Genomic DNA, 20,660 nt, shown 5'->3' with positions numbered 1-20,660 from the left:
CCTCACCTATCTCCCTGGGTCCAACACCCCCACCTTTATTTGTTTGCTAGAGCAGACCCCCACCTTAATAGTCTGCTAGAGCAGCTCTAGCAAATCTTAAAGCCAGTATATTCGTCCCCTTCCAATTCAGATGCAAACCTTCCTTCTTGTACAGGTCACTTCTACCCCAGAAGAGATTCTAATGATCCAAAAAATTTGAATCCTTCTCCCATACACCAGCTCCTCAGCCATGCATTCATCTGCTGTATCCTCCTATTCCTACCCTCACTAGCTCATAGCACTGGGAGTAATCCAGATATTACTACTTCGAGGACCTTTTTTAAATTCCTGCCTAACTCTCTCTAATCTCCTTTCAGAATCTCAACCTTTTCCCTTCCTATGTCGTTGTGTCCAATGTGGACAATGATCTCCTGTTGGATCCTCTCTGAGAACATTCTGCACCCTCTGAGATATCCTTGAGCTTGGCTCCGGGGGGGGGGGGCAACACACCATTCTGATTTTTCACTGCTGGTCGCAGAAACATCTGTCTGTGCCTTGGATTATAGAGTCCCCAAATACAATCGATCTCTTGGAACCCGACGTACCCCTCGTTGTATTGGAGCCAGTCTCGAAACCTGAAACTTGGCTGTTTGTGCTACATCCCCCTGAGAATCCATCACCCCCTACATTTTCCAAAAAGCATTTTGTTTGAAATGGGGATAGCCACAGAAAACTCCTGCACAAACTGCCTACCTCTCTTACCTTTCCGAGAGTTAACCCATCTATGTGACTGTATCTGTGACTTTTCTCCCTTCATATAACTGCCATCCATCACGCCCCCTTGCTTTTTAAAATTCCTCTTTGCTTCTAACTATCGCTCCAAATGATCCATTTGATCTGATAGGATTTGCAACCAACGGCATTTTAATCCAGATTTAATCCTCAATAGCATGTAAACTCTCCCGAAACTCCAACATCCGACAAGAACATATCGCTCTACTAAGGACCATTTTTGCTTCTTCCAGTCTGCAGACCCAGAAAATAGCACTGTCCTCCTCCTCTACAAAACTGCTCCAGGCTAACTTAATATGTGTACCTTATATTTTTAATTAAGAGATGTTGTCATTAGCTCAGCACTGCAAAACCTTTTATAACCTTGAGAGGCTGTTCTGTCCTAAAACAGAAAATGCTGGATAAACTTAACAGATCTGGCAGCATCTGTGGGGAAAGAAGCAGAGTTAACGTTTCAAGTGCAGTGTGACTCTTCAGAATAGTATGACTTCTTCCTAGGATCCATGGTATTTTGTTTTTATAATAAGGCACATCTGTCTTTTTATATATCTGATTGATCGGCCTGTTTACAACAATTTCAGTTTGAGAAGTGTACCTGCAGGCCCAGCCTGTACATACAGTATGCTTTGATTAGATTACATTTGACTGAGGTTCTCTTCCCACACTTGTTGACTACTTAGATCTCACCGTTATTCCAAATGAGCATTAGCTCCAATGATCAGGTGATGTCCAAGAATGAAATACACACATTCTTGTCTTGCACCAGTCTCACTTATGACTCTTTAAAATGTAGACAAGCAATTTGATGCACTAGTATTACAGTGAATATAACATGGTTTGCTTCGTGCTGAATTTTACCTGTACATACTGACACATTTGCCAGTTGATAAACTTCCCCCAACTGCAAAATTTAAAAGTCACTGCTTCTCCTTTGAGCTTTTCTGAGGTTTGGTGAAAGATCCTTTAAAGAACAGCTGAAAATGCAAATTAGGTTGGCAAACATGCTTGGTTGTGATCAAAGATGCATCCTGTAAGTTTTCCACGAAGTTGGAAGGCTACTGTTAGCACTCAACATCTTATGAACAATCAAAAACGCCTCCTTGGAAATGTTAAAGCCTCTGACAGCAGTGCTATTACTTATAAAGTGGGTTTGTCTCAGAAAGTAGTCTGAAAATTATGACTTAAGAACTACAGAAGCAAGCAAATATTTGCACCGTTCACATTTCCAGCTCAAAATTCCTTTGCAACTTTTTCAAAATATCCATTTCCACTCCTGTGACACCACTCACTATCTTTCTTTATTCCACTTTTGGAGGTAAACCCTTCAGCTACTTTTGTCCCACACTTAATTTTCTTTCCTAATGCCTTTTACTGTGTTGGCAAATGTGAACCTCAGCTCTGGCAGTGTTTTCACCCTCATTTCTTCTGTAGGCACATCAATATTAGATGGGTAATATGAGGAGTAGGGCTGATTAGGGATGTAAAGGGAGATTTACATATGGAGGAGAGAGGCAAGGCTCAGGACTTAAGTGAATACTTTACTTCTTTCCTGAAGAAAGGGACAAATGCTACACAAGCCATGGTGACAGAAAAGGGAAATTTTCTCATTTAGAAGAGCTCAAAATTGATTTGGAGTTGCCAGTGTGGACAAGGTCAGAAGTTACACGACACCAGGTTATAGTCCAATCGGTTTGTTTTTTAATCACAAACCTTTGGAGCATTGCTCCTTCGTCGAGTGAAATCCTTCACCTGACAAAGGAGCGGTGCTCCAAAAGCTTGTGATTTCAAAATTGATGAGGAACAAGTATTACATGGTTATTGACCCTTAAAGTCAACCAGACACTGGCATTAGATGAGATAAAACCAAGGATATTGAACAAAGTGAAAGTAGGAATTGTGGTGGTAGTGGCCATAATCTATCAATTATGCCTAAACACTGGAGAGGTGCCAGAGGATTGAAGAATTGCAGACATTGTGCCCTTGTTCAAAATTGGTTGTATGGATAACTCTAACAATTGCAGATGAGTCACTTGGACTGCAGAAGTTTTTAGAAGATCTGATGGTTTTTATTTGGGATAGAAGTAGTAGTCACTTGGAGGGGTTGTGAGGGGAGAAAATTGGTGAGCTGTTTAGCAAGAGCCAGTGTGGATTTCTAAAGGGAAAAGTTTGACTAATTTTCGAGAATATTTTTGAAGTAGTATACAGAAAGGACCAATGAGGGTAATGTACGTGGGTGTACGTGGGCATTGGAAAAGCATTTGATAGAACAGGATTGTGAAGAAAGTTATAGCTCATGGATTAAAAGGGACAGTAGCAACATTGTTACTTTGCCAACTTTGTACCAGGAAACAGTAGTGGTCAGTAGATATTTCTCGGGCTGTGGGAAGGCTTGTATTGAAGTTTACAGGTGTCTGTATTGGGACCCTGGCACTTCCTGACAAATTTTCCTGACCTAGACCTTGGTGCGCTGGAGGTAATTTCAAAGTTTGTGGAATGCACAGAACTTGGAAGCATTGTTAACTCTGTGGAGGAGGTGTAGAATTCTAAAAGGGCGTGGACAAGTAGATGAAGTGGGCAGTTAGGTGGCACATGAAGTTGAATGCAGAGACATATGAAGTGATGCATTTTGGTCAGAAGAACATGAACAATTAAAAAGGGGGTACAGTACTTCAGGGAGAGTAGAAGGACCTGGATGTACAATGCATAGATGGTTTCAGGATTTGTAGAGAGAACAGTTAATAAAGCATAATAATAGAGACTAAGAATACAAGAACAAGGTGGTGATCCGAAATTTATATGTGACACATGTTAAACCTTAAATGGAATATTGGTGACCCACGCTACAGGAAGCATATGAATGCATTGGAGAGAGTGCAGATCCATTTACAAGAGTGGTCTGATGAGGATCGATTGGTGAGGCCGGGACACACACCCTTGGAGAGAAGGAGGGTAAGTGAAGATCTGATAGAAATTTCCAAAATCATAAGATCTTGATGTAATAGTTGAGAAAATGTACCAACATGTGAAAGGATGGAGAATTGGGGGCACATATTTAACATGAGGGGAATGCACTGCCTCGAGGTGTGATAGCGACAGAGTCAATTGAGGCCTTCAAGGCGATAATGGATGATAATACGAGTAGAAGCAATATTCAAGGTAATGGGAAAAAGGCAAGTGAATGGCACCAAGTAATAATGCTCTTTGGGGAGCCAATGCAGACATAATGGGCAAAAGTCAAAAAATGTGGCAGATTCGGCAGCATCTGAGGAGCAGGAGAGTCAACATTTTGGGTGTAAACCGTTCATCAGGAATGTTGAATGTTGGGGGTGGGTGCCCAAGGGGGCTGAGGTGGGGGGGGGTGGGATGCAGCTGGGAGGGGGGATGCGGTGGAGGATAGCTAGGAAGGTGATAAGTGGATGCAGGTTGGGAGAGGGGAGTGCGGTGATGGTGATAGGTTGGAGGGGAGGGTGGAACGGACTGGTGGAAGAAATTCAAGAAGGCAGTGTCGAGTTGGAGGGTTGGATCTGGGATAAGGTGTGGGGAGAGGAGATAAAGAAACTGGTGAAATTGATGTTGATACTGTGTAGTTGGAGGGTCCCTAGGTGCTTCATCAACTTCACAAACCCTTTCCACCCTGACCTCAAGTTCACCTGGACCATCTTGGACTCCTCCCTCCACATCCTGGACTTCTCCGAGTCAACACTGACATCCACTTCAAACTCACTGACTCCCACAGCTACCTGAACTACACCTCCTCCCACCCCACCCTGTAAATAAAAATGCTGTCCCTTCCTCCCAATTCCTCTGCCTTTATCGCATCTGCTCTGAGGAGGAACGATTCCAGTCCAGAACATCCCAGATGGTCTCCAACTTCAAGGACCGCAATTTCCCTTCCCACGTGGTCAACGATTCCCTCCAGCGCATCTCCTCCACTTCCCACACCTCCGCCCTTGTACCCCACCTCTCCAACCACAAAAAGGATAGAATGTCCTGGTCCTCACCTTTCACACCACCAATCCCTAGGTGCAACGCATCATCCTCTGCCATTTCAGTCACCTACAGTCAGATCACCTCACCAGAGATATTTCCTCACTACCCATATCAGCATTCAGCAGAGACCATTCCCTTCGCACCTCCCTTGTAAAGTCCACGCCACCCACCAACCCATCCTCCACTCCTGGCATCTTTCCTTTGCAACCGCAAGAAGTGTAAAAACTGCGCCCACACCTCACCCCAACGACCCAAAGGGTCCTTCCACATCTGGCAGAGACTTTCCTGCACACCCAAACACCTCATCTACTGTGTCCGTTGCTCTCAATGTGGTCTCCTCTCTATTGGGGAGACAGGATGTCAACTAGCAGAACGTTTCGGAGAACATCACACACCAAACAGCCCCACCGCCCTGTGCCAAACCACTTCAACTCTCCCTCCCACCCCACCAAGGATGTACAAGTCCTGAGCCACCACCACCGCCGCCAAATCCTAGCCACCTGATGCCTGGAGGAAGAACACCTCACCTTGGCACTCTGACCACATGGCATCAATGTTGATTTCACCTGTTTCCTCATCTCCCCTCCCCCCCACCTTATCCCAGATCCATCCCTCCACCGCCCTCCTCAACTTCTCCCACCTATCCATCTTGCTTCCCACCTAGCCGTTCCATGCATTTTTCTGACCCATCACCAAGACCCCCCCATGTGCATCCACCTATTGCCTTCCAAGCTATCTTCCCATCTCCAGCATCTGCCATCCTTACTTTCTCCACAATGGGCTAAATGGCCATCTAAATTCAACAGTTCTATGATTCTAGGTAAAACAATGACTGCAGATGCTGGAAACCAGATTCTGGATTAGAGGTGCTGGAAGAGCACACCAGTTCAGGCAGTATCCGAGGAGCAGTAAAATCGACGTTTCGGGCAAAAGCCCTTCAGGAATAAAGGCAGAGAGCCTGAAGCGTGGAGAGATAAGCTAGAGGAGGGTGGGGTTGGGGAGAAAGTAGCATTGAGTACAATAGGTCTCCTCTACATTGAGGAGACTGGACACCTCCTAGCAGAGCGCTTTAGGGAACATCTCCGGGACACCCGCACCAATCAACCACACCGCCCTGTGGTTTCAACTCCCCTTCCCACTCTGCCGAGGACATGGAGGTCCTGGGCCTCCTTCACTGCCGTTCCCTCACCACCAGACGCCTGGAGGAAGAACGCCTCATCTTCCACCTCGGAACACTTCAACCCCAGGGCATCAATGTGGACTTCACCAGTTTCCTCATTTCTCCTTCCCCCACCTCACCCTAGTTCCAAACTTCCAGCTCAGCACTGTCCCCATGACTTGTCCTACCTGCCTATCTTCTTTTTAACCTATCCACTCCACCCTCCTCCCTGACCTATTACCTTCATCCCCTCCCCCACTCACCTGTTGTACTCAATACTAATTTCTCCCCACCCCCACCCTCCTCTAGCTTATCTCTCCACGCTTCAGGCTCTCTGCCTTTATTCCTGATGAAGGGCTTTTGCCCAAAACGTCGATTTTACTGCTCCTCAGATGCTGCCTGAACTGCTGTGCTCTTCCAGCACCACAAATCCAGTTCTGTGATTCTGTCAGGAGTGTGTCCCCTTTGAGTCAGAAGCACGTAATTTAGGTTGTTGCTTCAGTTTGAAGTGTTGAGAGGTGCTGCCTTTTGGATGAGATGTTTTCAGCAGCGCATCAACCTCCTTAGCGGGCTTTGAAATTTCTGCCATACTGTTCAGAGAACAGAAGAATTCCATTGTGATTTAACAGTCCAAAAATTGGCTCCGCACTTTCCTTGTAATCAAGTTACTGTGGTAATTTCAGGTAAGAAAGATATTTTAGATAGTGATTCCAATCTTGTCTCATTAGTTCACCAGGATTCCATGACATTGTTGATCACTGAAGAAGTACTTGATTTTTATCAATTCTAAGATTGCCTTTTATTGTGAGAAGATTTGTAGCTCGGGTGTTCAATGTTGTGGTTCTGTTTGCTGAGCTGGGAATTTGTGTTGCAGACGTTTCGTCCCCTGTCTAGGTGACATCCTCAGTGCTTGGGAGTCTCCTGTGAAGCGCTTCTGTGATGTTTCCTCTGGCATTTATAACGAACAGCTGGAACTGACAACCGGAAGCGGCAGAGACAAACCACTATAAATGCCGGAGGAAACATCACAGAAGCGCTTCACAGGAGGCTCCCAAGCACTGAGGATGTCACCTAGACAGGGGACGAAACGTCTGCAACACAAATTCTCAGCTCGGCGAACAGAACCACAACATTGCCCTTTATTAGTTTGAGCCTAGGATCCTTTTAGTTAAACGGAAAGCGTGGGATAATTTTCAAAATTACCTGTCCTAAACAGTTTGGTATCTTATATATCTCTAAGATTGCTTCTTGGATGCATCATCTGAAGCTGATGAACATGGGAACCTTCAGACTTTGTTTAATGCAGACTTTTAAGTCTCCAGATGAACTGTTTTTATTGCTGTTTGCAACACTGAATACCTATCCTGTTTCTGAGTGACCGATGCTCAGTTGTAGTGTGACTTGAAATATAGAGTTTAATCATGACTTTCTCTGACTTTTATTGTGTTTTGGGCTCTGTGTCAACATCTTATTTTGTTGATTATATCCTGCACTGGTTAGCTATTTGAGTGATGAATTTGTGAAGATTCCGAGATCTGTTTCACTTCATTCCTACCTGCTTCAACACCATTCACGAATAATGTGTACTGCCCATTTTTTCCTTCCTTAAAGCAATCCTTTATATGCCATATCAATTACCTATCTTTCAAACTGTGCAATTCCTAAACAGTTTCTATGATTACATTGCCCTTATTAATTTCATCTGGAAATTTGAGCAGTTTTTGGATGTGTCATTGATCTACATCAGGGATGTTATCAATTTATGGATCATACCACCAATCTCTATGTCCACTCTTACTAGCAGATATAATTCCTATGACAACTGCCTTCAACAGTGCACAGCTTCAATGAGATTACAAAGCCATTTAATACATGGTCTCACACAAGCATAGTATTTACATTACATTTTTTATTGAGGTATAATCTCTTGCATTTTGATTAGTTACCTTTTCAAAAAAGTTGACTGCCATATGTAATTTGAACATTTTTTTAAAGTTGGATTGAGTTATTGGCTAATTTATCCATTTGAATTTTATCAAATTGCCATAACTGACAAATTATAATCAGCTTAGCAGAGCATGGTGACTTTTCTGGAACAGTTTTGATTACCAGTATCATATTGGCATGTGATTATAGATATTTAATATATTTTCTTTAACCATTTGCCTTGTCTTTATTTTGCTGCCTTCATTCCTCGTAACCAATTGCTGAGAATCCCTGTATTGCAAACAAATTTTGAAAAATCTTGTACGTATTTCCTGTTTCGATTCAAAAGTTTTTTTTTATCTTGAACTGTGTTCTCAAGCTTCAAGCTATGTTCATTTTTATAGATAATTCTGTTGTTTGTAGTTCACTGATACTTTAGTATCAAACCTTTTTTAACCTGCTACTGTTTTGTTTTGCTCTTGCTGTGTGATAGACAGCTATCAGTGTAATGCCCATTTACTGTATTAGCTTGTTATAAAATTCCTGTTGACTTGATTGAAAGCAGGTTTTACACGTTGTCGGTGTAAGTTATTTAATCAGATGTTGAAATATTGATTTTTCTGAGGACAGATAATGCTTATTTGAGCATACCTCGTGTTGAGCAGTTGAATTCTGAAGAACTTTTTGGTAATAGCTATTGCTTTCTCACCAGCTTGCGAGCTTTCAGAATGTAGTATAGATATATACAAAAATGATCACAAGCAGATTTAGAATTGTTCCTATTATTCCCAGCAGAGCAAGAACAGATTCTTCTCTGTCGTCTTTCTCTCCTTGGATTCTCACTTCTTCTGCTTCAGTAATGGCAGAGATGCCCATTTTTTGTTGTGAATGTTATCAGCAGTATTCCAGCAGCTGTCTGCAAAAGAAAAATACATAAAGAATTATTTTATTGCTGAATTTAATAAATGCTCAGTGCTGTGTTGCTATGATATAGTTCAAGGAGATGTGTGCCCCCTAGTCAATTATATACAGTCCTTTTCAAAATGACCACTCCTGCAAGAATCTGCATGTTTTCTTTGACGGAAGCTTACTCTTGTTTGTTAATCTTGCTGCAGGTTTGAAATGCTTAAGGATTTTATGACATTTCTAGTGCATATAAATTTTCCTGGACAGTTGTAAAGCAGCCTTCATCCCTGCCAAAAATATATTATCTGTTTGCATTTGAGAATGCAGAGATTGTAAATGTTACTGTCAATGAGGTTTCACTGTCCTGCAGAAAGAAATCTGAAAGTGATCGTTGATCATTCAAATATCTCTTCTGCTTCCTTTTATCTCGCTGAATCTACTAAATTAGTCTCGTATAGTTTCCAGTGATTTGATTTAATGAGTATTCAAATCATATGAGGGAAAATCTAGCTAGTACTACATTACTTTTAAAACATCAGTTTAATAAGGACAACATGTGTTGTCTTTGAGGATGGAGGCACACAGTATTTTTCTATTGCAATAAGCAAGCCACAATAATTGATAATTTAGAGATTTAAATGAGCAACACAATTTTTTTTTAGAAAAACAAACCTTACCTGATAGTTCATCAGGGACAAAAATGCATCAACATGCTGTCTGAGCTTCCTTTTAGCTGCTTTGTAGAGGTAGGTGGAAAACAAAATGACTTGCCAATTGTAGAAATGGTTTACAAGGTTTCAAAAACCGCATTAGGCATCGTTAATCCCCTTTTGAGGCCAAATGATGTGGTAAAGATGATGTCTTACTGCTTTGATTCTCAGCACAATTTTTCTTCGAGTGAAGTTTTTTTATATATCATCGTCCAAACACTAGTTATTTAGTAGCAAGAAACTGGTGGGTCTTACACCGCAGCTGCAGTCAGTGAGCAAAGTGCTGAGAGCTCCATCCATTTTTTTCATTAGTGTACTGAAGAATTTCTTCCAAATGAGCATTCTAAAAATGTCTCTTGCCAGCCATTTGAAGAGAGGTCTGGGTTTCATGCTGTGACTTCAAATGCAGTAAACCATATATTCAATTACAGCTGAACAGCAGAGTTTTTGCTCTGCAATACAAAGGCATTTGCTCTTCTCTGAGCAAGGCACCTGAACACACACACACACACACACACACACACACACACACACACACACACACCTGAAAGCTATGCATCGAAGAACATTTTTCAGTGCTCCCTAACATGGAATCTCATTCAATGAACATAAAGTGGCTTCATTGCATACATTGGTGCGGTCTGACACTGATTACGTACATATACACTTGACACTGAATGAACAAGAGCTGCAAATCATCATGGCAAAACTCCGTGCACGGCATTACAGTGAAAGCTGCTGTTTTCATGAAAAGCACCCTTTCAGTGAGGAAATAAATATTAGTAATTTTTAAAATAAGTCTGAGATAGCTATAGCCCATTTTTGCTAATGAATGACTCCCTGTAAGCAAGAGTTGATAGTCCCTGGATAATATTTTTTATCTGTTGCTTTCTAATTAACAGTCCGCTGAAATATTGCTGCAGATCCCTACAAGCATATGGCTGAACAAAACAAGTTTCTAACCTGCTTGGAAATGATTACACAGTAATGATTTTTTATTGCTGTAAATTAGTTATTTTCTTGTATTGAAAAAAAGAAGTAAAGGAGGAATTATAAATTAATCACAAGATTTCATGATGTTCCCTGGGTGATCACGGATTTGGTGGAAGAAACACTGTTTCAGGGGCCAGATTTACATTGGCAATGACAGTCAAGGTAGTCCTCGTTGTCAAAGATTCTGACAGTCAGTGAGAAACAGGATCCTGTAGGGTTAAGATCCTGTCACAAGTAACCATACTTTTGATGGAGAAATGCAGAGCTCAAACTGGTTACTCATTGCATGTAAGCGTAATTGTTATCCAATAAAATAAAAGCATAATTGTCAGATTTCAGGCAGCTTTTTTGATTCAACCTATATAAACCTAGGTTGAACCTGTACATATTACATTTTAAGAAGGAATATTAACAAAAAAAATGCAATGAATCAGAGGATTTTGTTCTAAAGGACAATTTTGTTGCCATTTCTGTAAATATAATAAATGTATTGCACTTACCACTGAATTATAATAAATGCAAACTTTCTGACCATGTTCAGCACATCATGTTAATTTACTAGGGTGTTTAATCAAAATCAAAATTGAGGTGTGTTCCCTATTTTTTAGTACCTTAGGCTTGATAGCTTGATTTCTATTTGGGTCTAAGCCTTAGTTTTTCAAAGGAGTTTCTGTAAATGTATTGGTGTATGGTCTTGGGCAAAATGAGTATATATTAATTGATGATCTCAAATGATTCAAGTACTTCTCAATTTTAATAAAATACAGTTAGTATATAGTTTGCAGGTTTCATGCAAAATCCAAGTAGATTTGTTGGATAAAATCTTGTGCAAAATTAATGCTTCCAGCAATCAGAAGTAGAGCCTGCTGCCCAGTGATGACATGCAAATCATGCAGCCCCTGCAATGTAACCAGTACAACTGATTTTCTTATTCAGTTTACAACTTTTTTTGTGGACTCTTGAGTTTAATGAGCACTGAAGTTTTATCTTAGCACAGAACTGGTGATACAGTGATAATGTCACTGAACTAGTAATCTAGAAGCCAAATTAATGATCTGAAGGCATGGGTTCAGATCCCAACACTGAATTTGGTGGAATTTAAATTTGCACAGTAAAATTGGGAATTGAAGGCTAGTCTTAGTTTTGTGACCACCATTACTACCATTGTCGTAAAATGCTATCTGTTATACTAATATCTTTTAGGAATGAAATCTGCCACCCTTATTTGTTCTGGTGAGATGTGACTCCAGATCCACAAAGATGTGGTTAACACCTAAATGTCCTCTGAAATAGCTTACCAGCTCTCATTTTGAAGGTCGTTAGGGATGGAAAACAAAGACTGACCTTGCCGGTGTAGTTCATGATTCACGACAGAATAACGTTTGTACTAGATTGAACTGTAGACACTATTAAAGAATACAGATTCTGGGCCATCAGCTAAGTCAACCCACAAACCTCTAACACCCATAGGGCAGACTACCAAACTTACTGCATGTCATTTTCAGTGGGCTAAATCTGAATGGAATGTGTCAAATGGCTCAATATTTCCATTCACCACTCAGATGCCTTTTAAATGAGCATGCCAGAATAGAGTAGGATTTTAGCCCCTCAAGCCTGTTTTGGCATATCTTGAGATCTGTGACCTAACTTCTCATTCTCCCCACCCCAACCCATATCCTTTAATACCTTCGGTGAACAAAAATCTGTTATCTATTTTAACATGTACAATTGATAGTTTGCAGAAGTGTGTTCCACAGTTCTATCATTATCCTTTTAAGAAAGAAAAATATAGAGAGATTTAACATGGAAATCTCAGGAATGGGGTTTGAGACAAGACGCCAATAATAGAACTACAAAAATTGGGAATGCCGACTAAATTGAGAACTGCGGAAATCTCAGAGGGTTGAGGATATAAAGGATATATTGTACAGATAAGGGGTTAGACGATGGAGGAATTTAAAAATGAAGTTGAAAGTTTAAAAACCAAGGCATCATTACAGCAAGATCCAATGTAAATCAGCAAGCACAGGTGATGGGTTACAGGGACTTGATATAGGTTAGATAGGGGCCAGCAGAATTTAGAAAGGAGGGACTGCAACAATTCAAGATGAGGAAATGATTGCTGGCTACTGTGTAAACACATGCTGGTCTCAGTCAGTACCTCAGAAGGGGATGAAATTGGAGGACAATAGAAAAAATTCCAAGCATAAAATTCAGCATAGTTTCTAAGATGATGATCCTTTAGGGGGAAATAATGTTTTACTTCTGCTACTTCAAATACGGGCAAAGACGTTACTGACTCATTATAAACCTGAATTGGATCTTTAAAACCTGCAGTTAATGATGCACCATCATATTACTGCACCCGTGGGAAAGTGTTTGCTTGTGGGAGGTCACTTATTAAAATAAGCATCATCTGCAGAGGAGGTTTACTTGCAATGTGTATCTTTGGTTTATATGATCTTTTTTGACTTTCTTGGTTTCATTATGCCGCAAGATAATTTACGCGGAATCTGCCGAGGCAGTATGAAAACGATTAACTTTTATTTAAGGACGTAATTTAACATTACAACATCTAACTGGGACTTCTGCAAGAGAACATGACCATTTCACGTGACACTGCATCACTTCATGTGATGTAGTTACTCTAATCAACCTGTTTGGATATTTTGACACAACTTTGGAGCAGGTGGGACTTGAGCCCATGTCTTCTGGCCTGGAGGTAGAGGCACAAGACCCTACTTCATATGATGTATACTGTGTCTCACTTACATTATCATGCAGTCATCCCTTATGACACTTTGTTTCTGATTTACACTAATGTGTTTGAGTTACATTCATGTTTTCTGAGATTGAGAAAATGTTTCCCCTCAACTGGAATGGATTGCTAAAGGAAGGTAACCGCAAAATTAGAAACTTTAATGGCATCTTTCCTGATTTGGTTTCTGTAAAATAAGCAGTTTTACAATATGTTTAAGAGTGAAGCAGTGAAAGCTTTAAAAAAAAAAGGCATGCTCAGCTATTGTGTTTGCATATCTTCTGCGTGTCCAATGTTGATGAATTAGTGTTTAGATTTTCATTACACCATAGTTGTGGCAGGATAGCCATTTTCATCCAATTAAGCTGTACTGAGGATGTTAAATGATTTGGAAAAGGAATTTAGTGCTGCTCAGTATTACCTATTTAATGCATCATTTGGTGTAGCTATTCTTGCATTGAACATCTCTATATCAAAGGGGGAGAATTGGAAATACTAAGCAACATTAAATTTTACCTGCTGCTCTTCAGTTTGAAGAAAGTACATAAAAATCATATGAATTCATACCAGATTGTGAGCAGTTGGTTCAACAACAACTCATATGATTTTTGTAAGCATTCTGCAAAATTCCACATGTGATGCCATAAAGTATGTTCATGGCCACGTGAGATTAGTTGTGTAATGGTGCATAAAATGTTCTGGTAGCCTGTAATTATTCATTCATTTTATAATGGTCCTCAGAGGCTTTTGTGGAAATCCTTGTCTTTGTGAGCCAACCTGAGCTACATATTAAATTGTCAGAATTATGTTTTTTTTAATTCCCCTGCTTATGGAAAGGTCCCAAGACTAATTTAAAATTGATTTTTTTTTTGGAAGGCGTTTTTTGATATCAGAAAACAAACCTCAGGCTGATTTTGTAATGTACCAGGTGAATGGGGTCAGGAACATTGGAGGAATTAATGTTGCTATGTGGTGCAATACATTGTGTTTTTTTAATACTTGCTTGGTTCACTCCTGCTCCATGAGAAAAGTAATTAAATTTGACACTGTTTGTAAATCCTATTTGCCTTCAGTATATTTTATCAGGGGCATTAAACATAAGATCAGTGGATGCAAGAACAAAAGGACAAAATGATGATGGTGTTAAAATAAGGAAGTCGAAGAGTGTCGTGCTGGAAAAGCCGGTCAGATAGCATCCGAGGAGCAGGACAGTTGACGTTTCCAGCATAAGCTCTTCATTAGGAACCTTGCTAAAATAAGGAAGCATTGCTAAATCTATTCAAGATGCAGTTAGACCACATGACGAATAATGTGAGCAGTTTTGGTCCCCTTGTCAAAGAAAGGTATACTGGCATTAGAGGCAGTCCAAAGAAGGATCAGTAGGTTGATGCTGGGCATGAAGGGATTTTCTCATGAGGGGAGGTTGAGTACTTTGGGCCTATATATAGATGACGTTTAGAAGAACAAGAGATGATCTTAGCAAAACATACAAGATGCTTTTAGGAGGCTTGATCGGGTAGAAGGGAGAGGTTGTTTCCCCATGGGAGACTTCAGAGCCAGAGAGCATTATTGATGTCATCTTTTTTTTGTGTGTTCTGATATATTCTGTTTAAGCTTTCAACATTGGTACTAAATATTAGGATTAAAATAACTTTGGTTCCTAATTGTTAAAGGATGGTCATCGTTCTATATATCGTCATTGAGATGTACAACACTGAAACAGGCAGACCCTTTGGTCCAACTTGTCCAAGCCGATTAGATATCCCAACCTAATCTAGTCCCATTTGCCAGCACTTGGCCCATATCCCTCTAAACGCTTCCATCCAGATGCCTTTTAAATGTTGTAATTGTACCAACCTCTACCACTTCCTCTGGCAGCTCATTCCATACATGCACCACCCTCTGCATGAAAACGTTGCCCCTTAGATCTCTTTTATATCTTTGCCCTCTCACCCTAAACCTATGCCCTATGAGACTATCCTCCACCCCCTCTCTCCCACCCTCCCCTCAATTCCCAGGGAAAATACATTGTCTATTTATCCTAGCCATGTCCGTCATGATTTTATAACCTCTGAAAGGTCACCCCTCACCTCCAACGCTCCAGGGAAAACAGCCCCAGCCTATTCAGCCTTTCCCTACAGCTCAATTCCTCTAACCCTGGCCAACATCCTTGTAATTATTTTCTGAACCTTTTCAACTTTCACAACATCCTTCTGATTGGAAGAAGACCAGAATTGTACGGAGTATTCCAAAAGTTGCCTTACCAATGTCCTGCAACATGACCTGCCAACTCCTATAATCAACGCTCTGACCAATAAAGAAAAGCATACCAAATGCCGCCTTCACTATCCTATGTATCTGAGACTGTACTTTCAAGAAACCTGAATCTGCACTCCAAGGTCTCTTTGTTCAGCAACACTGGACCTTACCATTAAGTGTGTATGCCCACTCTGGTTTGCTTTCCCAAAATGCAGCACCTCGCATTTTATCTAAATTAATCTCCATCTGCCATTCATCAGCCTATTGGTCCATCTGATCAAGATCAGGTTCTACTCTGAGGTAACCTCTTTCGCTGTCCACTGCACCTCCAATCAGTACTTGAACAAAATAGGACAATTTCATTTTAACTATTAATTCCTTATGAGGTGGACTGACCAAATGAGAGAGGCATCTGAGATAACATTGTTGAATGGTTGATAATGACATCTTTTACCATTGACACATATATTAAAAATAGAACAACTCATTCAGTATGTGCTTCAGATCATTTTCGACACTATGCTGCCAGATCATCTAGTTCAGACTCAAAGTTATAATTTCTGTTGAAAAGCAAATGTCATTCTTGGATAATTTCTGGCCATGAGTTCAAGATAAATAAGTTCACTGGGTTCTTTATAATCCCACGTTAGCAGCGCATCAATATAGGAAACTGAAGTGGCTGGTGTATCTCCTATATCACCCTGATTGTGTCTCTTTCACTTGGCAGAAGCTGATATATGTGGTAGCTATTAAGATAAGATACATTACAAACTGAACCAAAGATAAAGGGGAAATTTCAAATTCTAAGGGTTATCAGAGATAACCATTGCCCTCCTTGTTAGAAACTTTCTGATGAGTTAACAATCAATTATTAATGCTGACTAGTATTCTTTCACGTCACCCTGATAGGAATTTCATAAATAAATAAAAGAAATAACATTTGCAATGGCTTCGCAACTTGGTTAGCAGAATATTTATGGCTTCGGCTTCCAATCGGACTAGATAACCCAACTCCATTTTCAAGCTTTGAACAGAACAAGTTCTGGGAATTGCACACTGGAATCCATTTAAAAATATTAGTAATACTTGTAATGTGAAACAAGATGGCATTGGTCATAAGTGAGGACAGAAACGTCCTTCTTTTTGAAAAAAAAAATCCATTCAGATTCCTATTTTCTCTCTCACTCCCCTTCGTGTTCTCTAACCTCCGGAATAAATTACAAAAACATAGGAAACATTGGTCACAAATACTTGGATTGCCATGTTTATAGTGAGCAGGAAAGGTGTTTCTAAAGTCAAAACGATCCCTCAAAGTCAAGACACTTCAATCTGATTGACGGGACCTTTGTTAAGAATTTTGTAGTTCTGCTTTCCTCCTGATTGGTGGAAAATGAGCAGCTTGTTCAGCAGGCAGAAAGTGGCCCATTGGTGGGGACTTGTGGGGACATTTTCTGATAATTGGAGGGATTGTTGAAGGGATCTTGGCAATGTTTTGTGTGGGAGAGAGGCAGCTCTTTGGGCCTGGGAGTTGTCAAAGGCTTCCTGAGGAGAGTGCACTAGCACTTCTTCCAGCTCATGAGAAAAGGTGAAACATCCGGTTATTTTGGGGTGTTGGCAATCCCCACTTCATTGCTGAGTTTCCTCACCTGTAGAAATCTATACAGCAATAGATAATGTCAAGTCTGACTCCCAATCTTAGTAGCCAAATGTAGTTATGTTCCACATCTCCAATAGTTTGACTTTTGGATGCTGTAATATTTGGTGCCATAAAAATGTTGACAAGTATGTCAGATTCCACACAGTTAAAAATCACACAACACCAGGTTAAAGTCCAACAGGTTTAATTGGAAGCACACTAGCTTTCGGAGGGCTCCACTATCACCTGATGAAGGAATGTCACTCCGAAAGCTAGTGTGCTTCCAATTAAACCTGTTGGACTATAACGTGGTGTTGTGATTTTTAACTTTGTACACTCCAGTTCAACACCGGCATCTTCAAATCAAGATTCCACACATTTCACTTTTAAATGCCTCCATCACTCTCCAGTCTGTCCCTACCGAAGCCTTGTTATCTCAAAATCCTTGTCACTTTTCTTCCTTTTCCTGTCCTTAAATGTGATGAGTGAAACTATTTATGATAGTGACAGGTTACAAAGAATTTGTATGCATTTTTAGTCTGCAGTGTATTTCTATTCCACATCTGGCTTGTTCAGTAAGTAATCAGTAGATTTTCTAATGGACTGATGTAGCTCTTTTTTTCAATGTTCAAAGTAGGATTGTGTAAGCAGATTTTTTAATGAGGCAGATAGTGATGAATGTTAACAGAAAAGCTGCCAGGAAAATCTTAAGTATACAAGATAGTGGTTTAATATCCACTGTATACATCTATCTCTATTCCATTTAAAGTTATCCCAAACAAGGCTGATTCCATATTGTTGCCTGAATGTATAGGTATGGAACAATGCTTATGATGCTGGCAGTAGATGTAGGCAAAATTATAGCAACGTTAATCATAAATGTTTGTATTGTTAAGTAATTGGAATTTATAAAACCAGATAGTGAGCGTAGAAAGCTATATCTTTTTTAAAACTTGTGTGTAATTAATTCAATTTTGGTGAAAATCTGAGTTCCACAATTTTCTAGTCACTGCTGGAGAAGTGGCCCAATTAAAAGTTAAAATTATTGCTTTCTAATCCCTTCTGAAAGGACCTGTATAAACAAAATTATTTCCCGTTTTTCTTTCTGATATTAGAAGGGAAATTAGTCAGAAATAAATGAGTTGCGGATGCAGTGCAGAGTTTGGTGAACATTATTTTTACAAATGCCTTCATTTAGAATTGATAACTTTTCGTAAAAGATCCTTGCAACCTTGAGAAAATGTTTCAAGATGTTGCTGTTATTGAATACTTTAAGGTTTTTTAAACACTAAATTAGGTAACTGTTTTTTAAGAAATTGAGGCTGAGTGAAGAAGTAGTACTCTCAACATGAGTGGTGACAGATGAGTTATTATCTGCCATTTGTTTGGGCAGCCCCTTAGAATAATACACTGTTACTTGATTTGTATGCTGGAAATTGACATTTCCATTAGCACTGTTAAAGTCGGCACAAACCTGTTGTCTTTGTCAGAATGTAAAAGAAAACCTGTTCAAAAAAAGTGTTTTCGATGGCAGTTTTGCCCTACAGATGTATTTGTTTCAGTCCAATCTTATCCTTTCTTAGTAACTGACTTATATAACAATGAGTATGAGGAACATCAATCCAGTAAAATGGTTTAGCACTTGCAAGTCTGAATCTGAATCCATCCTCAACTATTGGGTTGGAGGCCTCATTTGTATGGTCAAGTTTTGTCCTCCAACCTGGTAGGCTCACAAGTTAAAATTGCCTTAAAAATGCACATAGTTCCTCAGATGCCACAGGGTGGTCAATGCACAAAGTGAAAAAAGTTGCATTTGTGCACTTAGGGGAATCACCTTGTAATACTATGTTGGTATAAAAGTTTAGAACGGTTAGAGTGAATATTCCTGTATATCTGGCGATGTAAATTCCCACATTGGGCTATAGCTAACACACACTGTCTCAGATGTAAAACTAAGGAATTCTTCAGGGAAAAAGTGTTCTGTAAGATACATGTCAATTGATTGGGAACTTCTGATGGCTTATTTTGTAAGAAGAGCTATGCTAGAGTTTTACATTGATGCGGGTTGCTTTTAATTTTATCATGTCTCTCATTTCACTGCAGTGCTCGACATGGCCAGACATGTTCCTCTGTATAGATCTCTGCTGGAGTTGCTACGTGCCATTGCTTCATGCATATCCCTTGTGCCTCTTCTTCTGCCTTTGTCTGGTGATAGCAGTGAGGAGGATGACGAGCATTCTGAAACACAGACATCTGTTGGAACTTTACTAGCAAAGATGAAAACGTGTGTGGATACTTACACCAACAGATTAAGGTATGTTCTGGCACTTGATGATAACTAATATTTTGGTGGTCCAAATTGATGTCAACATGCTGTTTTAGGGATCTTTTTGCCATACATTTGTTTTACCCATTTCTCAATCATATGCAATCATATCAAAATATCAATCAACCAGATTTTCTTAAGTGCAAACTTGTTAATACTTCTATTTAAAAAAAGGTGTAATACAGGTTAACACACTTAGTTTGTAACCTGAAAATATAAATGTTTATCCCTTTGACCAAAAACAGAGATGCAAATGCACACACTTGATAAAGGGGAAGAGCAGATTGCTCTTAGGAGAAAACACTTGGCTAATGAATCTTAGTTCTTGAAAGCAAAAAGGATAAGGTTTGAGATTTTCAGGTGGCCTTCTGTCTGACATTCTGGCATGTGTAGATGATTGACAACCAGGTTTGGCAGCTTCCTCTGGGATCTTCGCAGATACAGCTTACTTGGGAAGCACTAGTATTAAGAAGCCTTCCAGTTGCTTTTCAACAGGACAGTCAAAGATTCATTGCAAAAAGTTTTTTCCAGAAACAGGAGAACTAAACTGAGAACTCTTTCCCTCCAACAGACAGATCACCAAATTATATTCAAAGCATGAGCTGCAACTTGATAGTCATAAACACAACATGGGGTTAACATTAAACAAGTAGTATCACAGGCATATGTGATGTCTTTTCTAAAAAAAAAGTTCCACTGTACATTGTTTGACCTCTTTTAAAACACTGGCACCACCCCCATCTTTTCCTCTGCTACGTCAATGACTGTATCAGCGCTACCTCATGCTCCTACGAGGAGGTTGAGCAGTTCATCCACTTTACTAACACCTTCCACCCCGACCTCAAATTTACCTGGACTGTCTCAGACTCCTCCCTCCCCTTCCTAGACCTCTCCATTTCTATCTCGGACGACCAACTCAACACGGACATTTACTATAAACCGACTGACTCCCACAGCTACCTAGATTACACCTCCTCCCACTCTGTCCCCTGTAAAAACGCCATCCCATATTCCCAATTCCTTCGCCTCCGCCGCATCTGCTCCCAGGAGGACCAATTCCAATACCGAACAACCCAGATGGCCTCCTCCTTCAAAGACCTCAATTTCCCCTCAGACGTGATTGACGATGCCCTCCACTGCATCTCCTCCACTTCCCGCTCCTCCGCCCTTGGACCCCGCCCCTCCAATCGCCACCAGGACAGAACCCCACTGGTCCTCACCTACCT

The 20,660-nt window shown here is 40.3% G+C and overlaps 1 protein-coding gene across 5 annotated transcripts in view; it reads left to right on the top strand.

The window, feature by feature from the left end:
* birc6 (baculoviral IAP repeat containing 6) overlaps positions 1-20,660 on the top strand; it is a 242,598-nt gene that overhangs the window by 185,694 nt on the left and 36,244 nt on the right. For all 5 annotated transcript variants that reach the window (XM_043695518.1, XM_043695521.1, XM_043695519.1 and 2 more), the window contains one exon: positions 19,212-19,422. In XM_043695518.1, coding sequence (XP_043551453.1) covers positions 19,212-19,422 — 211 coding nt within the window. The remainder of the gene's footprint in view (positions 1-19,211; positions 19,423-20,660) is intronic.

This window comes from Chiloscyllium plagiosum, chromosome 9 (genome assembly GCF_004010195.1).
Source record: "Chiloscyllium plagiosum isolate BGI_BamShark_2017 chromosome 9, ASM401019v2, whole genome shotgun sequence".
In the NCBI taxonomy this organism is placed as follows: Eukaryota; Metazoa; Chordata; class Chondrichthyes; order Orectolobiformes; family Hemiscylliidae; genus Chiloscyllium; species Chiloscyllium plagiosum.
The sequence above is the reverse complement of the archived record's forward strand: the minus strand, read 5'-3'. Positions and strand labels throughout refer to the sequence as shown.